Genomic DNA, 19,255 nt, shown 5'->3' on the forward strand with positions numbered 1-19,255 from the left:
GCCGGAAGTCGCTTCTACTTCCGCGTTTCGGCTCCTCCCTACACTTCCGGGCTGCCAGGTAGCTGCCGAGGCTCCAGGATGATGGAGACGGAGCGAATCGGTGAGGGGCAGTGGGTGGAAAGGAGGCGTAGACAGGGAATGACCCTTGACCCCTGACCTGTGACCTTTCCCCCGTAGTGCTACCTCCCCCAGATCCTCTGGACCTGCCCCTTCGGGCCGTAGAGCTGGGATGCACAGGGCGTTGGGAGCTGCTGAATGTGCCTGGGGCTCCAGAGAGCACCGTGAGTGACTTTTGACCCTAACCTTGACCCTCATTGAACTTAGAACCTCCTTCACCCTCATCACAGTAGGATCTAACTTGACCTGGCTCTCCTGTCTCTGGACGCCTGTCGTCCGGGCCTAGACTGGTGCTGGACAGACTCCCAACCCAGTGGACCTGCTGTGGGTCAGAGCCCATGGGAGGACAGAGCTGGAAGCCCTGGGGATACCTTAACTCTGAGAACTGCTCTTTCAAATGTGCCTTTTCTCCTTGGAGTCTTTTTCTCTCTCCAGGGCACTTGTTGGTGGCTGAGATGCTAGCCTTTGAGCACCTGGCTCTTCATCCTTAGGTCTGGGCCCCTTTTCCTAAAACTAGTGATTCTGAAATATCAGTGTGCCTCATGATTAGTAGGGGACTTTTTCCATTTTTTATTGGAATACAATGGCTTTACAATGTTGGGTTAGTTTCTGCTGTACCACGAAGTGAATCAGCTATATGTATACGTATAACCCCTCTCTCCCATCCCCCCCCATTACGCTCATCTAGGTCATCACAGAGCACTGACCTGAGTGGGGGAGCTTTTTTAAAATACAAATTCTTAGGTCCATAGGTTCTGAAATCCAAAATCTGTATTATTAACCAGCACCCCAGGTAATTCGGTTGCAGGCCGTTTGTCCTGTAAAGCAGAACCACCTTTGGAAAATAGTCCTTCAGCCTGACTGTCCTAGTCTCTCTGGGACATCTCCCATTTCTGATCTAAGTATGAATCCTATCACCTTCTCTTTGCTCTGTGTCTTACTCTCTTCTCTTACCTTTTGCGTCTCATCTTGCCCTTGTTCCAGCTTCCCCACGGCCTCCCTCCCTGTGCCCCAGATCTGCAGCAAGAAGCAGAGCAGTTGTTTCTGTCATCTCCTGCCTGGCTGCCTCTGCACGGTGTGGAACACTCAGCCCGGTGAGGGGTCTAGAGGGGCCTGGACTAGGGAGGTGGGTCCCTGAAGAAAGCTGGGACACCGGAGAAAGAAGACCTGAAAATTACTTTCCTTCTGTCCAGAAAATGGCAGAGGAAGATGGATCCTTGGTCTCTCCTGGCCACACTGGGGGCCCCAGTCCCCTCCGACCTACAGGCCCAAAGACACCCAACCACAGGCCAGATACTAGGCTACAAGGAGGTAAGAGGTCACGGGCCACGAGAAGCAGGGTTGGGAAAAGGGGAGTCAGAGGCAAGCTCAGCCTCACTGGCGCTCTGATCTCTTGCGTCAGGTCCTGCTAGAGAATACAAACCTGTCGGCCACGACCTCCTTGTCTCTTCGCCGGCCACCCGGGCCCATCTCCCAGTCCCTGTGGGGGAATCCAACACAGTACCCTTTCTGGCCAGGTGACGCTTGTGGAAGTGGGATGGTAGGGAAGGAAGCCCTTAGTCTCCACCCCTCCTGTGTCACTCCCACCCCATGAATCCCTGTTTGTTCAACCTCTCCCCAGGGGGAATGGATGAGCCCACCATAGCAGATCTGAGCACTCGAGAGGAGGCTGAGGAGGAGATAGACTTTGAGAAAGGTGAGGTGGTGCCGGGATGGACCCTTGGGAGGAAGGGCTCTGAGTCTGGGCCCTGAGGAAGAGGGGCCCGGGCCTGTCACTGGGTCCTTGCTAGCTCTTCCATTTCCCTGAGCAAATTAGGAAAAGGTACCCCTTCCATAACAACCTTTACTGTCATCTGTTGGAAAATTGTCGCGATAAATATCAGCAACCGCGACGTCTGTGCCATGAAGGACGTCCTTCAGGTTAATGTACCACGTGACTTATACGGCAGTGTGCAGAAGCCCAGATTCTCTCTCTCTGTCCCTGTCCTCCAGATCTTCTTACTGTTCCACCCGGCTTCAAGAAAGGCGTGGACTTTGCACCAGAGGGTGAGTTTTAGTTTTGAGATGGGGGTGTGTAGGGGAAGTGGTGCCCTTCTTCTTCGGAGCAGGGGTAGACATGACCAGGCCTCCGTGTTCGCCTTGCTCCTCAGATCACCCAGCCCCAGCCCCCGGCTTGCTCAGCCTCAGCCGTCTGCTGGAGCCCCTGGATTTGGGTGGGGGCGATGAGGATGAGAGTGAGGCAGTGGGACAGCCAGGCGGTCCCAGACGGGACACTGTTTCAGCCTCTCCCTGCAGTGCTCCCCTGGCCCGAGCAAGCAGCTTGGAGAACCTAGTGTTGCAGGTTGGTGGTTCTGGGCGGTTGAGGCAGGAAAGAAGGGTCTTGTCACAGACAGGGTGGGCTGGCCTGGTTGGGTCCAAGGGGAAGACTGGAGCATCTTTTGGGAGGAGTGGTAACAGAGAGGTTTCTGACTGTATCTTTATTGACCCTACACCCCTTTCCCCTTCCAGGAAGCGTCCACAGCTGTAGCTCCCCCAGAGCCTCCCAAGCCCCCCCCTCAGGAGCAGTGGGCCATTCCTGTGGATGTCACCTCCCCTGTCGATGATTTCTACCGACTCATTCCCCAGCCAGCCTTCCGGGTAGTGTGGCCCAGTCCTCACGTGCTCCCCCACCTCCTCCCAGCCCACTCCCTATCTCCTCTCCCCACCAGAGGCCAGATGCCTTCAGGCCACCTTGGACCTCAGTCCCAGACTGGCCTCACTCTGGCCTTCTCCCCGCTGCCCTGAATGTCCTGTGGGCTGGAGGCAGGAAGACCCTTCTCCCTTCTCCAGCCCCCATCTATTTCTCTCTCCCACAGTGGGCGTTTGAGCCAGATGTGTTTCAGAAACAGGCCATCCTACACTTGGAACGGCATGACTCGGTCTTTGTTGCGGCTCACACATCCGCAGGGAAGACGGTTGTGGCTGAATACGCCATTGCCCTTGCCCAGAAACACATGACGCGGTACAGTCCCGTCCCCAGCTTCCCCTTCACCAGCCCTGTTCTCTCCTGCAACCTAAGTCTCATCTCTTCTCCACCTCCCTACTTCCTCCTTTAGATGAGAGTTTTGGGGGAGAAACTTGAGGCAGGGGTCCAGGGGGAAATGAGAAAGTGTGGGGAGTTTAGTTAGTTTCGGAAGGGATTGGGGGACAGAATTTTTCCTGGGTAATTCCATGAAGGGGAACATGAGGGAAGTTAGGGTGAAGGGGGGCGCCTGAGCTCTGTGGCAGGCTTCTGGGAAGGCTCAGGGTGGGAGAGGAGGTGCTGACCACGAGTCAGCGTGGAGGGACCGGCTAACTTCATGCTCTTCTCCCAGCACCATCTATACTTCGCCCATCAAGGCTCTGAGCAACCAGAAGTTCCGGGACTTCCGAAACACATTTGGGGATGTGGGACTTCTCACGGGGGACGTGCAGCTGCACCCAGAGGCCTCCTGCCTCATTATGACAACAGAGATCCTTCGGTGAGAGATGGGCACTCAACACGGGTGGGCTTTTGGTCAGGAAGGTGAGGCTGCTCTGGAGAGCATGTTGGCTGAGTTGAGGGTAGAGACAGGAGCCACTGGGAAGTCAGCCTTGGGTCTCTTTCTTCCAGCTCCATGCTATACAGTGGCTCAGATGTCATCCGAGACCTGGAGTGGGTCATCTTTGATGAGGTTCACTACATCAACGATGCTGAGGTAGGGGGAACGGGGTCCCCAGATCCTGGCAGTCCCCTCCCGTGGGGCTGGTTCAGCAGCTCCTCTATTCCACACACCCCGCGAACCTCACTGCCTCCTTTGCCCCGACACGGAACCCTGTGCCCCTTCCTAGGGGCGGAAGGGCAGCCCCCTCTGAGCTGTCTTCCATCCCTGTGCGCAGCGCGGAGTCGTGTGGGAGGAGGTGCTCATCATGCTTCCTGACCACGTCTCCATCATCCTTTTGAGCGCTACTGTCCCCAACGCCCTTGAATTTGCTGACTGGATTGGGTGAGACTTGTGTCCTGGGGTGCTTGGGTGAAGGGGGCTGTAGCGTGCCTCAGTCGGGGCCGGGGGCATAGACTATCACAGCAGGGGGAGTGGTCAGGCCTTGGGGGTGGGGATGAGAAAGGGGTGCAGCCGGGGAACATGTCCAGCTTGGGAGGCTGAGGGATCCCACCTGGGTCCAGATCGCTTTGCAAGTTGAGAGACAGGATGACGGGGACAGCCTTCCAGTCCGGCTCCCAGAAAAGACCAGGTGAAGCCAGAGTGGGGGAGGATGGTGGGGATGTGGGTTCCTCCCCGCACTCCCACCCCTGATCTTCTGTCTTCTCCTCCTCACTCAGGAGGCTGAAGCGTCGCCAGATCTATGTGATCAGCACTGTTGCTCGCCCAGTCCCCCTGGAGCATCATCTCTTCACGGGGAACAGCCCCAAGACCCAGGGGGAGCTCTTCCTGTTGCTGGACTCCCGAGGCACCTTCCACACAAAGGGGTAAGCCTGAGTTGGGAAGAGTCTCACCTGGGCTCAGCTGGGTGTGACTGATCGCTGCCCCTCCCCTGCCCCAGGTACTACGCGGCTGTGGAGGCCAGGAAGGAGCGGATGAGCAAACACGCCCAGACCTTTGGGGCCAAGCAGCCCACGCATCAGGGGGGGCCTGCACAGGTGAGAACTGGCAGGCTTTGTACCCACCACCGCCTGTTTCTCCCGTGTCCTTCTCCCCTCATCCCCTAGGTGTTTGGAGTTGAGCTTTGAGCACTGCCTGATCTGACTCGGCTTCAGTTCCTGCCACTTCGGCCCCCACTGGTTCAGGGACTCAGTCTCCACTCCCTTCTCCCCACTTCCCCAGGACCGTGGCGTGTACCTGTCCCTCCTGGCCTCCCTCCGCACCCGTGCGCAGCTGCCCGTGGTGGTGTTCACCTTCTCCCGTGGCCGCTGTGATGAGCAGGCCTCGGGCCTCACCTCCCTTGACCTCACCACGAGTTCAGAGAAGAGTGAGATTCACCTCTTCCTGCAGCGCTGCCTCGCTCGCCTCCGAGGCTCTGACCGCCAGCTGCCCCAGGTATGGAGGGGGGACCCAGAGACTGGTGGGGATTGGGTGTTCCATGACCCCATCCCTGATCTTGGGCCTCGGCCCCCAACAGGTTCTGCACATGTCTGAACTCCTGCACCGCGGCCTGGGTGTGCACCACAGCGGCATCCTGCCCATCCTCAAGGAGATCGTGGAGATGCTTTTCAGCCGTGGCCTGGTCAAGGTGCACATGCTGGTGGGAGAGGGACTCCCCGAGGCATTCGTTGCCCACTTAGGGGAGGGGAAACCTTTTAGGCAGGACAGTGCAGTGGTTAAGAACTTGGGCTCTGGATCCAGGCTGCCTGGGTGTGAATCCCAGCTCCACCACTTACTCACCGTGTGACCCTGGGCAAATTACTTAAAGCTCCCTGAACTGTAGATTTCACATTTTAAGATGGAGGTGTATGAGGTATGAACACGCAGTATTCAGAAGAGAAACCCCCAAAGCTAGCAAACTTACGAAGGTCATTAGTCATCCGAAGAATGCAAATTGAAATACTCGTGAGATAGGACTTTACAGTTATTAGACTGGTAAAGTATAGGCAAGTGGCTAATGCCAAGTGTTGCCCAAGACGTTGGCGACTGCAGGATCACAGGAACCCTTGCACAGGTGTGGCCAGTCTCAAGTGCATCCTGGCACTCTGGAGGCAAAACTAAGTACATACATCCTCTTTGTCCCTAAGTTCCACTCCTGAGTGTGAATCGCAATGAAATTCTCAACCCTGGTCCTTGAGGGAACACGCCTGCTCTTCCTTTGCTGGCTGTACCTTGCGGCAGGGTGTTGGTGGTACCCCTTCACTGGGAGAGCCGGTAGGTAGGTGTACAGCACGCACCCCACAAAGCGTTCTGCAGCAGTTGGAAGCAGTGGATTAGATATAACCACAGGAACGTGGACGGATGTTGAAAACACTACATGGAAGAAAAGAAGAAAACAGAAGGAGATGTGTAATCGCCTTTACGGCAAATTGTAAATTGTACACAAAATGAGACACATTTTATAAAACACATTCACGCAAAAAGGTACGCGTTAAATACAGCGGGATGATTGATATTGGGGGGATGGGAGTGGGATATAGGGGTAAAAGGAAAGGAATAGGCAGCTAAACAAATACAACAAAGAAAACGACAGCACACACTGTAGATTTGCCTTGAGAGTTAAATGAGGTCCTGTGAGTGAACCGTCTGGGACTGGGCCCCGTGCCTTCTTAGCCTTGGCTACAAAGTGAGGTGGGCTTGGCCAGGGCTGGGCCACAGCTGCGTGTAGCCCCTTTGCTGATCCCCTCCCCCGTCCCAGGTCTTGTTTGCCACGGAGACCTTCGCCATGGGTGTAAATATGCCAGCCCGGACAGTGGTGTTTGACTCCACGCGTAAGCACGATGGCTCCACCTTCCGGGACCTGCTCCCTGGGGAGTATGTGCAGATGGCAGGCCGGGCGGGCCGGAGGGGCCTGGACCCCACGGGCACCGTCATCCTGCTCTGCAAGGGCCGTGTGCCCGAGATGGCGGACCTGCACCGTATGATGATGGTGAGCCGGGGCAGCGGAGGCAAGCTCTGGGCCCTGCTAGATTCCGCCAGCCCTCTTCCCTTCTCCCCGGGAGAGGCCAGGGTTGGAGTGAGCAGATCCAAGGATGAGATTGGATCTCCTCTCCTCCAGTCTTTTTTCACTGTGAATATGGAGCTAGGTGGGACCTTGGAGAGTCTATTTAGTCTCACTCCCTTGTTTTGCAGAGGTGAGCGAGCAGTTTGTCTAGGGCCCTGTGGTTGCGGAGCTGGGACTAGAGCTGCTGGGAGTAGAGCAGCCGAGCAGCAGGTCTCCCCTTGCCTCACTGGCTTCTTTGGCCCGGCCCAGGGGAAGCCGTCCCAGCTGCAGTCCCAGTTCCGCCTCACGTACACCATGATCCTCAACCTGCTGCGGGTGGATGCCCTCAGGGTGGAGGACATGATGAAGAGGAGCTTCTCTGAGTTTCCATCCCGCAAGGACAGTAAGGTGAGGAGGTGGGTGTGACCAGGCTGCTGTGAAGGATGTGGACGAGGGAAGCCAGGCCTGGACGAGATGGGCATCCAGAGGCCGGTGGGCGAAAGTGGAGGGTTCTGGGCCTGGAGTCTCTTGCTGCACACCCACACTGGTTTCTCCCAGGCCCATGAACAGACTCTGGCTGAGCTGACCAAGCGGCTGGGGGCCTTGGAGGAGCCTGATGTAACTGGCCAACTCGTTGACCTGCCTGAGTATTACAGCTACGGGGAGGAACTGACAGAGACCCGGAGCCTGATCCAGGTACATGCGTGTGAGTGTTGGGGGCAGGGGTGGCAGACAGCGAGGAAGAGACTGTGACACTTTGGGTACTCCTGAACTTAGTCCTAGTGTCTCTGTGACACTTCCTCCCTTATCCCCTCTCTTCACGTCCCTGCCCTTCAGCGACGCATCATAGAGTCTGTGAATGGGCTGAAATCTCTCTCAGCGGGAAGGGTGGTGATTGTGAAGAATCAGAAGCATCACAACGCACTGGGTGTGATCCTTCAGGTGAGGGCGATGGGAATTTGAAGCCCAGAGGCAGGGAGGGAGGGGCGAGCCCTATCTCCATCTTCCCCACTTGGTGAGGGGCCGGTTGTATTCACCAGTGCTCTCATCTTTGACTCGAGCCCTCCTTTCTATCCCATCCCCACCACTTCATGCTCACCTCCTTGTCCTTCCTGCAAGCTCTTCCCCCAGAATCTGCTCTGATCACTTGGCTTGGTCACCAGTCCATACTGGTGGGCTCCGCATGGCTGCACCACAGTCCCTGCCTGAGGTTGGTGATCTGGTCTCTACCTCTGACGTCCACTCCTCACACTGCCCTGTCCTGGCCTCCCCGCCTCCCCTAGGTCTCCTCGAGCTCCACCAGCAGAGTATTCACGACTCTGGTCTTGTGTGATAAGCCCATGTCTGAGGACCCGCTGGAGAGGGGGCCAGCCTCCCCCAGTGTGCCCTACCCAGATGACCTCGTGGGATTCAGGCTGTTCCTGCCTGAAGGTGAGAGTGGGACAGACGGCCGAGTTCCTGACAGCAGCAGAGCTGGGATGCCTGGGCCCACGGCAAGGTCTGACTCTGCTCTCCCCTTTTCACAGGGCCGTGTGGCCACACTGTGGCCAAGCTCCAGCCAGGAGATGTGGCTGCCATCACCACCAAGGTGCTCCGGCTGAATGGGGAGAAGATCTTGGAGGACTTCAGCAAGAGGCAGCAACCAAAATTCAAGTCAGAGATGCTGGGGCGGGGACCATGTGATGGGGGGTGGGGAAGTGTGGTTGGGCAGGCTCCCGCAGCCTGAGGAAGAGAAGCCTGTGCCCCAGGTCCCAAGGCCTGCTCCTTTCTCAGGAAAGAGCCTCCCTCTGCGGCCGTGACAACTGCTGTCCAGGAACTACTACGTCTGGCTCAGGCCCACCCAGCAGGACCCCCTACCCTTGACCCTGTCAATGACCTGCAGCTCAAGGATGTGTCGGTGGTAGAGGCGGGGCTCCGGGTCCGGAAGCTGGAGGAGCTGATCCGGGGGGCTCAGTGTGTACACAGTCCCCGTTTCCCTGCCCAGGTAGGTCCCTGGATGCCAGCTTCCAAGCTGGGAGGGGGACTTTTCCTCTCATTCCCTGTAGACTGGCCACCCCCATCGCAGCCCTTGTCCTCAGTGCACCCCTGCTGAGGGCGAGGAGGCTAACATGCTCCTGCCGGTGGTTCCCTGTAGTACCTGAAGCTGCGGGAGCGGATGCAGATACAGGAGGAGATGGAGCGGCTGCGCTTCCTGCTGTCGGATCAGTCGCTTCTGCTGCTCCCTGAGTACCACCAGCGAGTAGAGGTGGGAGGGCAGAGATGGGGCTGGGGGGCTAGTGAGGAGGAGGTCTGCAGGCTCCCAACACCCACCATCCTTCCAGGTGCTCCGAACCCTGGGGTACGTAGATGAAGTGGGCACCGTGAAGCTGGCAGGGCGGGTGGCTTGTGCCATGAGCAGCCATGAGCTGCTCCTCACCGAACTCATGTTTGACAACGCGCTGAGCGCCCTTCGGCCCGAGGAGATCGCGGCCCTGCTCTCCGGCCTGGTCTGCCAGAGCCCCGGGGACCCTAGTGATCAGCTCCCAAGCACCCTTAAACAGGTAGGGGATGCCCACCTCCGTCCCACCCTCGGCCGTGGCACTTCCAGTCCCCGTCCCCATGTATTCCCCACGTGCCCCATCCAGCCCTGCAAGTGCCGCTAAGAGCTGGAACTGTTTCTTCCTTGATCTGGGTCTCCTTCCTGGAGTAGGAAGGCAGGGCTGAACCTCTCCTCCCCATCTGCAGGGGGTGGAACGTGTCCGGGCTGTGGCCAAGCGGATCGGTGAGGTGCAGGTGGCCTGTGGCTTGAACCAGACAGTGGAGGAATTTGTGGGAGAGCTGAATTTTGGCCTGGTCGAGGTTGTGTACGAGTGGGCCCGGGGCATGGTGAGTAGCTGGGGTTTGGGGCTTTGTGGACTCCTGACTGGGGAGAGGCTGCCCAGGCCCTACCGTATTCAGTCCCCACCCTACTTCCCCCACAGCCCTTCTCTGAGTTGGCAGGGCTCTCGGGGACCCCCGAGGGCCTGGTGGTCCGCTGCATCCAACGCCTGGCCGAGATGTGTCGCTCGCTTCGGGGGGCGGCCCGCCTGGTGGGCGAGCCTGTGCTAGGTGCCAAGATGGAGACGGCCGCCACCCTGCTACGGAGGGACATCGTCTTTGCAGCCAGCCTCTACACCCAGTGAATGACACCTGTGTAATAATGTAACAATAAAACAGCAAACCACCTGTGTGAACCTGAGGTGTTGGGCAGGGATGACAGCTCAAAAGACAGCAGGGAGAACCACCTAGAAATATGCCTTTATCTGTGCACACAGAAACAGGACCAGCCCCTGCGAAGCATCAGTTCTTGGGGGAGGGTGTCTTGGGGGGTGACAGGAGGTCCTGGGTCATGGCTTCCACGTACCATGTAGGCAGGAAGGCATGGGGTGCATCTCGATGTTCAGACACTGTGACTGGGCTGCCAGGCTCCCAGGAGAAGAGGTAGACGAGCCTGCGGGGCAGATGGAGTCCCGAGTTGAGGGCTGGAGGCTGAGCTTCTGGGACCCAGAGGGGAGGGACAGAGCTGAATGCCTCACCTGGGGTCATCCTGGACAACTGTGTTCTGGGCAAAGCTAAGGAAGGCAGCACAGAAGTTCATGCACACGGAGGGATTCCAGCCATCACGGTCATTCTGGAGAAAGCCCAGGAGGATGCAGAAGACTGGCAGTGAGGGCGAGGGTGGGAGAAGGGGAAGGTGGACTACAGATCCCTGGACACTGGACCTGTGGTCTTGGCACAGTGGGGGGGATACAGGTGGGAGCTGTGACACCATTGCCTTACCCTGACGTATTCAAACATCTCCATGGTACGAAAGGTCTTGAGGGAACAGACAAAACCCTCTGGGTTACGGAAGCCAGCAACAACATTTGGGACCCCCGGAAGGAATGACTGAGCCCACCATTTCAGGAGCTTCCGTCTGTCAGGAAAGGCAAGGGGTCAGTGGGACCCCTCCACCACCCTCCAGCCTCCTCCTCTTCCCCCAAGTCCCCTTCCCAGCTGTCAATCCTAGGCTCTCAACCTGCCCACCCCCATCCTGAACCTGTAGAAGCTCTTCCGTTGGCCAGGGCTGTGCATCTCCTTGGAGGTCTTGAGCTCCACATAGCAGGTGGGGGGCTGTGTGGTTGGGGCCTGGGGGTCTATGCAGTCTACCTCCCCGGAGAAGAGCAGAGGATGGTTTCCCAGGCGGCTGCGTAGCACAGAGCAGAAGGCCACGTTGGTGTTGACCTCCCCAGAGGGATCTGTGGAGCCTCCAGGTTTGTCTGCACAAGAAGAGAAACAGGAGCAGGGCTGGGGTCTCAGTCTCTGGGGAAGGGGGAGTGGGCCACAGAGCTGGGGGTACTCACCTGCACACATGTACTGCTCGAACTTGTACCCCATGTACATAAGCTCCTGGAGGACGGGTGGCCGGGTGAGCCTCTGAACCCGAGCAGCCGGCGTCTCCACCTCACTCAAGTACAGTGTCCCCTGGAAGCGGGAGGCCGCCAGCTGCCAGCCTTCCTGCCGCTCATATGGTGTCGTCAGCAACTTTGTCAGGTGCCCCCGCCACGTCACTATGGCCCCTGCCAGCCAGCCTGGACCCCTGAGAGGGAGGAGTTAAGGGCTAAAGGTCTGACACAAGCATTGGCGCACACGGCTCCCCCAAACAATAGCGTAAGGGCTGACCCCACTCCCGCTTTGGCTCTCCCAGTTTTACAGTGTAGGTGTAGGTCTCTAGAGCTACTTGTGTGCTATGCTTTGCTCACCCCTCTAGCCGGCCTCGGTGCTCCAGGACCCAGCATAGCAGGTGGTCCAGCCTCTCTTGGACCTCCTCATCCCGGGGCCTGTATCGATCAGGGTATCCGTCTCTGAGGTCAAAGTTGGGGCTTTGACCATTAGTGGGAGGTGGGCAGTAGTACCGCAAGGCTCGAGCATCTCCATGGTACTGGCGTTGTGCATCCAGGGAAAAGCAGCCCAGTTCAGAAGGGCGCCGGTAGAAAGGAAATGGTCCAACGTAGAGGGCAGGGTCTGTGGGCAGTGAGGATGCTGGAAGGAGGACCTTGTTCCAAGGCTCGGCTTCCTCTATCTTTTCGGCTCCTCTCTTAGTCCCTCTGGACTCCATGAGGTCCTGAGAGACGACGGGGAAGTTCCCTTTTTAAAGAGAAGGGCTGGAGAAGAGAGACTTCTAGTCAGGACTAAGCCTCCAGATGGCCAGGCTCTGGATCTGAAACATGCAGCCCCATGTCCTCAAACAGAACCATGGCCAGGTGCACATCACACCTTTTCCCTTGACCTATACCCCTACCCCCAGTTCCTCCAAACGCAGTGAGGTTAGGAAGGATGTCTGGGCTCAGATCAACGATCTGGTTACCTCAAATCCCGCCAACCTCGACTTCCACCTTCACAGAGCTATGACGTCATGGCAGGTACCTCACATGTCGAAGAGGGACGCAAAGGTGGTCCGCCCCCCGACCCCCTCCCCCGCTCTCGATGACGCAATCACTCAGCGACAGTGGCGGCCTAACCCTTCTGGGGGTGGGGGGCCAGTGCGCTTTACACCAGGAAGGAGATCACAGCGTGGCCACCTGTGCCCCTCCGCACCTCCCAGGCCTCTCCCGACGTGTGGCTCTCAGAGGAAGCCAATCAGCAGCGGACGTGGGGCCTCAGCCAATGAGAGTGGCGCTTGTATCTGTATTGGCACCGCCCCTCCCAGCAAGGGCCAAAGGGATGACAAGTTGACGCCCCTTTCGTCACTACGTCGGCCTATTAAGACCGGGCTGACTGGTCTCGAAGCGGGGGACGCCCAGGGAGCCCGTGCGTCACTCCTCTGCGCCGGATGACTATTTTCGTGTTCTCTTCCTTCAGTATCTGTCTACCTCTTCCCCGCATCCACAGGATCCCGGGATATGAACCGGAAGAGGCATCGCCTGGTCCCGGAGGCCTTCGGACAGAAGAGGCGGCGGGAAGGAGGGGATGTAGAGGCAGATCCTTTGCGGGGAGAGTCAGGTAACTATGGCAACCCCGGGGCGAGGCTAAAGACCCCCAGGTGGGAGCGGCTTCACCTCTGGTAACCCTGTATGTTGGGACAACAGCACCCCCAGGGTCGTACCCCCGCTTCTCCCCGCCCCCGTTCACGTCTCAGTGACCCGGTCTCTCCTCCCAGGGTCTGCGCGTGCGGCAGTTGCGGAGCTACTGCGGCTGTTCCCGCGAGTCCTGTTTGAGGATGCGCTACCGCCCATCGCGCTGAGGAGCCAGGTGTACAGCCTAGTGCCCGACCGGACGGTGGCTGACCGGCAGCTGGTGAGGGGCGTCAGAGCGACCGACCGAAGGCGCTTCCGTGCCTTGCGGGCACTTACGAGGTTCTCCCCATCACTCACTCGGTCCACCAGCTATTCTGCCATTCAGCAAGCGTTGGGTCTTTCTGGGCCAGGCATTGCGCCAGGCACTGCGGTGCCAAGGAGAATGCTACCGAGAGCATGCCAAATCATGAAGGTGGAAGAGCGAAGCTTTTGGGGAAACTGAGTCACCGTGCGTGGTTCGAGCCTACAGCGCTAGGAATGCAGGCAGACGTCAGATTAGGACAGGCCTTGTACGTCAGTATTTCCATCTTCCATCGAAGGCGGTGAGCTGGTAGAGAATGTTCAACAGGAGAGAGAACGGTGTTTTGCATGGATTGGAAGCAGTGAGATGAGGTAGGGAGATCAATTAGGAAGATATTGCAGCTGAGAACAGGTGAAGGCCTAAATGAGGGCAGTGTATAGGGAGGGAGAGGATGGGTGAGGAATGTGGAGAGTGGGAAGAGGGAGGAATCCAGAATAACTTTCGGATTTTCTGGATGACTGAGTAGTTGGTGGAGTGAATAGAGTAGGAGAACATTGAATTGTTGGGGGCAGATGATGTGTTTGATTTTGCACAAGTTGAGTTGGAGGTGCTTGTGGGGCATCCAAAGGCAACTGGGCAGTAGACAGTTGGGTGAGGGTTTGGAGAATTCTGGGCCACTCATACAGAACTGGAAGTCATCGAGATGTGAGCAGTTGTTCAGTCTGTGGATATGGATGAGATTGATAGGAAGAGGGAGGAGAGGAGCAGTTTTTAACCTTTTCACAAACTTTAGAAGACAATGAAAGCTATGGCTCTCTCCAGAAAAATGCATATATATATATATATGGCATGTGTACAATTTGGGGGGGCAGGGGATTGTTTCACAGATCCTCTGAGGCCAAAGGTTAAGGACCCCAGGTTTGCAGTGACAGATAATAGAGCCAAATTCCCAATGCTGGGAGATACCAGCATTTAAGGCAGTGTTTCTCAGAGTATGTCCTGAGTTCTACATGTACCAAATTACCTGGACTGCTTATTCAAAACTACAGGTTCCTGGGACTCTCTCAGTGCGAATGAATTAAGATTTCTTGAGGTAGGACCTTGGAATCTACATTTTAAAGCTACTGCCTCAAGTGATTCTTAATGTGCCTTAAAATTTGTGGTTCAGTGGCAGTGTTAGAACCTGTGATTCAAGGCAGTGGTCTGTGATGAGGTCAAGTAAAATAATATCCAGTTGGATTTAGCACTTGGCAACCTGTCAGGAAGAAAGAATAGAAGAAAAGGAAGATGGAGACTAGCTCCAGTCTCTTAAGGAAGCAAGTTAGAACCACTCCTTATAGAGTATTTGTTGTTTTTAACCTATTGGTGTTAGCTTAAATTTTAGAAAAGCTTTAAAATTGCACAAAAGAAAATATAAACACACACAATTTAAAGAATGTTTATAAAGCAAATACCCACTTAACCGTCACCCAAGTCAGACTGTACAACACGACCAATAACCCACATATATCGTTCTCTGATCAAAATGTCTTAAGTCCCTGGGAGGTGACATACTTGACTGGTATGATAATCATTCCCTTGGTTTTCCTTATGCCATCTATATGTTTATCCATAAGCTATATAGCTTAGTTACCTAGTTTTGAACTTGATATAAACAAAATCATACCATATGTATTTATTTACATCTCGTTTCATTAGATGAATATTTTTGAGATTCATCCGAGTTGTTACATGTAGCTATAGTTAATTCATTTTCATAGATTTCCGTTTTATGAATATATCCCATTTTGCCCATTCTAGTGGAAGAAATTGTATTTTTTAAGAATTTGTCAATTTCATCTAAATTTTCAAATTTATTGGCATAAAGTTTGTAATCTCATTTTATTGTCTGTAGAATCTTGAGTGATGATCCTTTCTTCATTCTTTATGTTGGTTATCTGCTTTTTCTAGGTTCCCCTTTCCCCCTTTTTTCTTGGTCAGTCTCACCAGGGTTTATCAATTTTAATAATCTTTCAAAGAATTATCATTTAGCTTTGTTGCTCTCTCTTGCATGCATGTTTTCCATCTCATTTATGTTTCCCCTCTACTGTTGGGTTTATTTTACTTTTTTTCCCCATTAATTTTTATCCTCTATTCTTTTCTAATAGATGCATGTCAGACTGTAGTTTCCCCCTAAGTTCTGAAATATATCTATATCATCTGTCAAGTTTTGGTATATGTTTTCATTATCATTCATTTCAAAATATCTTCTAATTTCCTTTGTGACTTTTTTCTTTGACTTACTGGGTTGATTAGAAATGTATGTCTTACTTCCTAAACATTTTCTAATAACCTTGTTGTTAATGATTTCTGGCATAAATGATATTATGGCCATAGGACGTACACAATATGATTTCAGTCATTTGAAGCTTATTGAGACATGCTTTGTGCTATGTGGTCAGTTTTGCTAAATATTCTATGTATTTGAAAAGAATGTGCATTATTCAGTTACTAATTTCTTAGTAACTAAAATTATTGAAATCTTTCATTTCCTCACTGGTTACTGTTTTGTCTATTCTGTGAGTTTATACGAGTTGGATTAATGTACTTTTGTGATTTTGTTATTGGCTCTTCAAATACTTCCCATACCTTATTATCTCTTTTTTTAAAAAATTTTGTTCATTTATTTATTTATTTTTGGCTGCGTTGGGTCTTCGTCGCTGCATGCGGGCTTGCTCTAGTTGCTGTGAGCGGGGGCTACTCTTCGTTGTGGGCTTCTCATTGCGGTGGCTTCCCTTGTTGTGGAGCACGGGCTCTAGGCATGCGGGCTTCAGTAGTTGTGGCTCGAGGGCTCTAGAGTGCGGACTCGGTAGTTGTGGTGCACGGGCCTAGTTGCTCCGTGGCATGTGGGATCTTCCCGTACAAGAGCTTGAACCCGTGTACCCTGCATTGGCAGGCAGATTCTTAACCACTGTGCCACCAGGGAAGTCCCCCAATTACTTCTATGAGTTCTTGTTTTCACTTAGATATTATATTAGTCTGGTAATTCCTTATTATCTTGTGAGCTCTTTACTGCTTAAACAATTTTTAAATAATATTTTTTGCAGCATTTTACTTAATTTTCAGTGGGTGAGTTAGTCTTGCTATATTCCTAGAAACACAAGTCCTGGTTTATTTTTATTTGTTTTAAACATTTTATCCCATATTCCTCTCCACCTTCTCCACCCAAAATCTAGACTGTTAATCCTTGAGGGCAGGGCCCATGTCTTAATCACTATTTTATCTTAGTGTCTGCCTATGAGTGGTCTTAGAAAATATGTATTGATTGTTTAACAGATAACTGATAAGGTGAGTGGGTGAAAGACTAATTGGAAGAGACTATTTGGTGATCCACTTGATTCTCTCTCTCCCCATAATTTTTCCTTAGTTTTTTAGAGGAAAAAACTCCCCAATACTTGCAAACAAAATCTCCCTGCACAGGTGTCCAGAGAATAGCAGAGCATCTTACCCTGACACCCTTCTTTTCATTGTCATCTCTGTGGAGACAGAAGGCGCTTCAAGAGCAGGGGGAGATCAGAATCATCCAACTAGGCTTCGACTTGGACGCCCAAGGAATCATCTTCACTGAGGACTATAGGACCAGAGTGCGTGTGACTGTGTGTGTCATGGGGGCCAGGGGAGGGGGTACAGGGAAATTAGGGAATGGAAATAAAAAGAAGAGAGACAAGTCCCCCACCTCACATCTCACAGAGAGGGCACAGGTCTCTGGTAAGTATTGGTATGAGGGAGAGGAAGAAGAGGAAGAGGAAAAGCATGAGAGGTAGAAGGACCTGATTAGAAGGAAAAACATAGGAAGAGAAATGTTGTCTTGGGGATAGAGGTCAGTTGGGGGTGAAGGTGGGACCAGACCTTGTGTCTCATTTCTGGTTCCAGGTCCTCAAGGCTTGTGATGGCCGCCCATACGCTGGTGCAGTGCAGAAGTTTCTGGCTTCAGTACTTCCAGCCTGTAGTGACCTTAGCTTCCAGCAGGACCAAATGATTCAGACCTTTGGCTTCAGGGACCCAGAAATCACGTGAGACCTGCGGGACCAACAGAATCAGGCATCTGGCCCCTCCCTACCTCCCTCCAGTCCCATCCAGCCTTGTCCTCTTTCTTCTGGTGAACCTGTCAAAAACGCTGACTCTTCTTTTTAACAAAATGACCTAAATTTGTGCTCCGCCCCCAAGAGAAGAGGCCTCTCCCATCTGGGGCCTTGGAAAGAGCCCTGGACTACAATTTAAGAGATCTGGGTGGCTAATCAAATAGAGAGAGAGGCCTGGCAGGAGCCATAAATGCCTGATGGGAATCATGCTGAGACCAAGGGAATAGAGAATGGTAGCAGCCGTGATGCCCCAAAAGCATTCACATTCAAAAGAACAACAACCGGGCAAGGGCTAAATAGAAATATCGTTTCAGGAGGCTGGGTCTGGCTCCAGCTCCCTACTTTGTAACCCATGGTATACATGAAAGCATTTTATAAACTTTTTTTTCAGTAAGATGCGGGAAGAGCTATGGTGGGGTGTGCGTAGGAAGTGGCAGGAGCTCGGGAGAAAGGCCTCTGTTTCTCCCCTGGTGGTGGGACTGAGAGTGTGTCAGGGCGTGTGGTCAAGGAGGGCTTCGGAGAGGAGGAGCTGTTTTAGTGAACATGTAATGATAACAGGAGAAGAAAGAGTTGGGGGAGGGCAGTCAGGTAGGAGAACAGAGCAAGCAAGGGCACGGGGCACTGAGCAGCGTGGTGTGAGCAGAGAACTGCTCCAGGCTCGGCTTCTGTCATCCAGTCCCTTTGCCTGGGTGCCCAGGCTTCTGAAGACTTAGTGTCCAAACATTAGTGGGCGGGAGGAGAGAGGGTTCTCAGAGCGAATGCCTCATCTCCCCCTTCTTAGGCAGCTGGTGAATGCCGGGGTCCTCACTGTCCGAGATGCTGGAAGTTGGTGGCTAGCCGTGCCTGGAGCTGGGAGATTCATCAAATATTTTGTTAAAGGTATCCTGTCTGCAGCTCAGGCCCGCAACCCCTCAAGAACACTTTTTGGTGACTCCTCAGGCCTCCAGGCCTTACTCACCGTTCCCCTCTCCCGTGCCACCTCTCCTCCAGGGCGCCAGGCTGTACTCGGCATGGTCCGAAAGGCCAAGTACCGGGAGCTGCTCCTTTCAGAGCTCCTGGGCCGGCGGGCACCTGCCGCGGCACGACTCGGCCTCGCTTACCATGTGCATGACCTCATTGGGGCCCAGCTGGTGGACTGGTGAGTCTTGCCCACCCGCCTCCGGCAGATGGCGGTGTAATGACCCAAGGTTGGATTTTCTCCCCACTCGCGCTTCATTCACTAGCAGAGCCCAGCTCCTCTCTCGTTCTCTGGAACCCGGGAACATCCTCGGCCAGACTCAGTTCTCCTCAGACCTTAGGCCTAGGTGTCTGGCTCCAGCCTTGTCTTTCTCTTGCACAGTGTCTCCACCACTTCTGGAACCCTCCTCCGCCTGCCAGAGACATGAGGATTCTGCTCGTCGTTGCACAGCTCCCCAGCGTGGGGAGCAAGGGGCCCAGGAGTGCTGGCTGCCCTGGCTGAGACAGGGTCACCTTGGGAAGGCTTGGGAGCCGGGATGAGTGTTGGGCTCACGTCTCTGCAGAGGGTCAGATGTGACTGCTGCTGTTTACCTGGGCTCTGACCCAGTGGGGGGTTTGGGCAATGCTTCTCTGCCCTTTCATGCAAGTGGAGCCAGAAACGGCGCCAAGGCCATGGCTGCTGCCTTTCATGCAGCAAGGTGCTGCCACTGTTCTGTCTTGGGATAGGAAGGAGGGGTTTCTGGTGAGGCTGCCAATGGAGGACAGGGTTCTTTTCCCTACATGTTGGGTTGAAATTGCCAAATAAAGTACTTCTGCCTGTGATATTTTCTGGATGTCTTTTGTTTAATGTGACACGTGTGTTCGGGCACCTCGTTTTGGGGGTAGAGGTAAAGCCAAAGTTGGGCCTGAGCTTTGCCTCGTTGTTCAGAGATTAAAAAGGGACACTGAGGTCAGTTCCCCCTCTGGCATGCTGAGGGTGTGCCTGATCTCCGAAACCACAGAATTTCTGTTAGAGGCTTTCAAAAAGCAAAAACCTAGCGTAGTTCAATTTTTATGGGGGTTTTAGTAAGAGGCAAGTCTCTTAGTACCTTGTTTGGTGGGAC

General features: G+C 54.1%; 3 protein-coding genes across 5 annotated transcripts; 2 read left to right on the plus strand and 1 right to left on the minus strand.

Annotated features, from left to right (window-relative positions):
• Positions 1-43: 43 nt before the first annotated feature.
• Positions 44-9,956, plus strand: SKIC2 (SKI2 subunit of superkiller complex). Its single transcript, XM_082664611.1, has 28 exons — positions 44-100; positions 178-281; positions 1,102-1,211; positions 1,311-1,428; positions 1,520-1,634; positions 1,739-1,813; positions 2,110-2,163; positions 2,268-2,458; positions 2,626-2,754; positions 2,973-3,118; positions 3,471-3,617; positions 3,749-3,833; positions 4,015-4,121; positions 4,457-4,603; positions 4,678-4,774; positions 4,959-5,171; positions 5,254-5,364; positions 6,475-6,705; positions 7,030-7,167; positions 7,318-7,455; positions 7,597-7,701; positions 8,043-8,190; positions 8,286-8,412; positions 8,533-8,743; positions 8,894-9,004; positions 9,081-9,299; positions 9,484-9,624; positions 9,720-9,956. Exons 1-28 carry the CDS (start codon positions 79-81, stop codon positions 9,918-9,920), a joined length of 3,741 nt encoding a protein of 1,246 aa, XP_082520737.1. The 5' UTR covers positions 44-78; the 3' UTR covers positions 9,921-9,956.
• A 61-nt stretch (positions 9,957-10,017) lies between these two features.
• DXO (decapping exoribonuclease) lies at positions 10,018-12,363 on the minus strand. Of its 2 annotated transcripts, none has more exons than XM_082664584.1 (7): positions 12,125-12,363; positions 11,520-11,881; positions 11,121-11,356; positions 10,817-11,036; positions 10,558-10,693; positions 10,314-10,408; positions 10,018-10,228 (listed from the first exon to the last, which is right to left on the minus strand). In XM_082664584.1, the coding sequence occupies exons 2-7, from the start codon at positions 11,873-11,875 to the stop codon at positions 10,078-10,080; spliced, it is 1,194 nt and encodes a 397-aa protein (XP_082520710.1). In that variant the 5' UTR covers positions 11,876-11,881; positions 12,125-12,363; the 3' UTR covers positions 10,018-10,077. The 2 variants fall into 2 exon arrangements, with proteins under 2 accessions (XP_082520710.1, XP_082520709.1); XM_082664583.1 differs by having other exon boundaries at positions 11,520-11,921.
• Positions 12,364-12,614: 251 nt separating this feature from the next.
• On the plus strand, positions 12,615-18,963 carry WHR1 (winged helix repair factor 1). Of its 2 annotated transcripts, XM_082664585.1 has the most exons (7): positions 12,615-12,759; positions 12,917-13,053; positions 16,602-16,697; positions 16,987-17,126; positions 17,977-18,074; positions 18,186-18,333; positions 18,535-18,963. In XM_082664585.1, exons 1-7 carry the CDS (start codon positions 12,660-12,662, stop codon positions 18,578-18,580), a joined length of 765 nt encoding a protein of 254 aa, XP_082520711.1. In that variant the 5' UTR covers positions 12,615-12,659; the 3' UTR covers positions 18,581-18,963. The 2 variants fall into 2 exon arrangements, with proteins under 2 accessions (XP_082520711.1, XP_082520712.1); XM_082664586.1 differs by lacking the exon at positions 16,602-16,697.
• Positions 18,964-19,255: the final 292 nt, after the last annotated feature.

Source organism: Grampus griseus (genome assembly GCF_964374135.1).
Source record: "Grampus griseus genome assembly, chromosome: 10".
In the NCBI taxonomy this organism is placed as follows: Eukaryota; Metazoa; Chordata; class Mammalia; order Artiodactyla; family Delphinidae; genus Grampus; species Grampus griseus.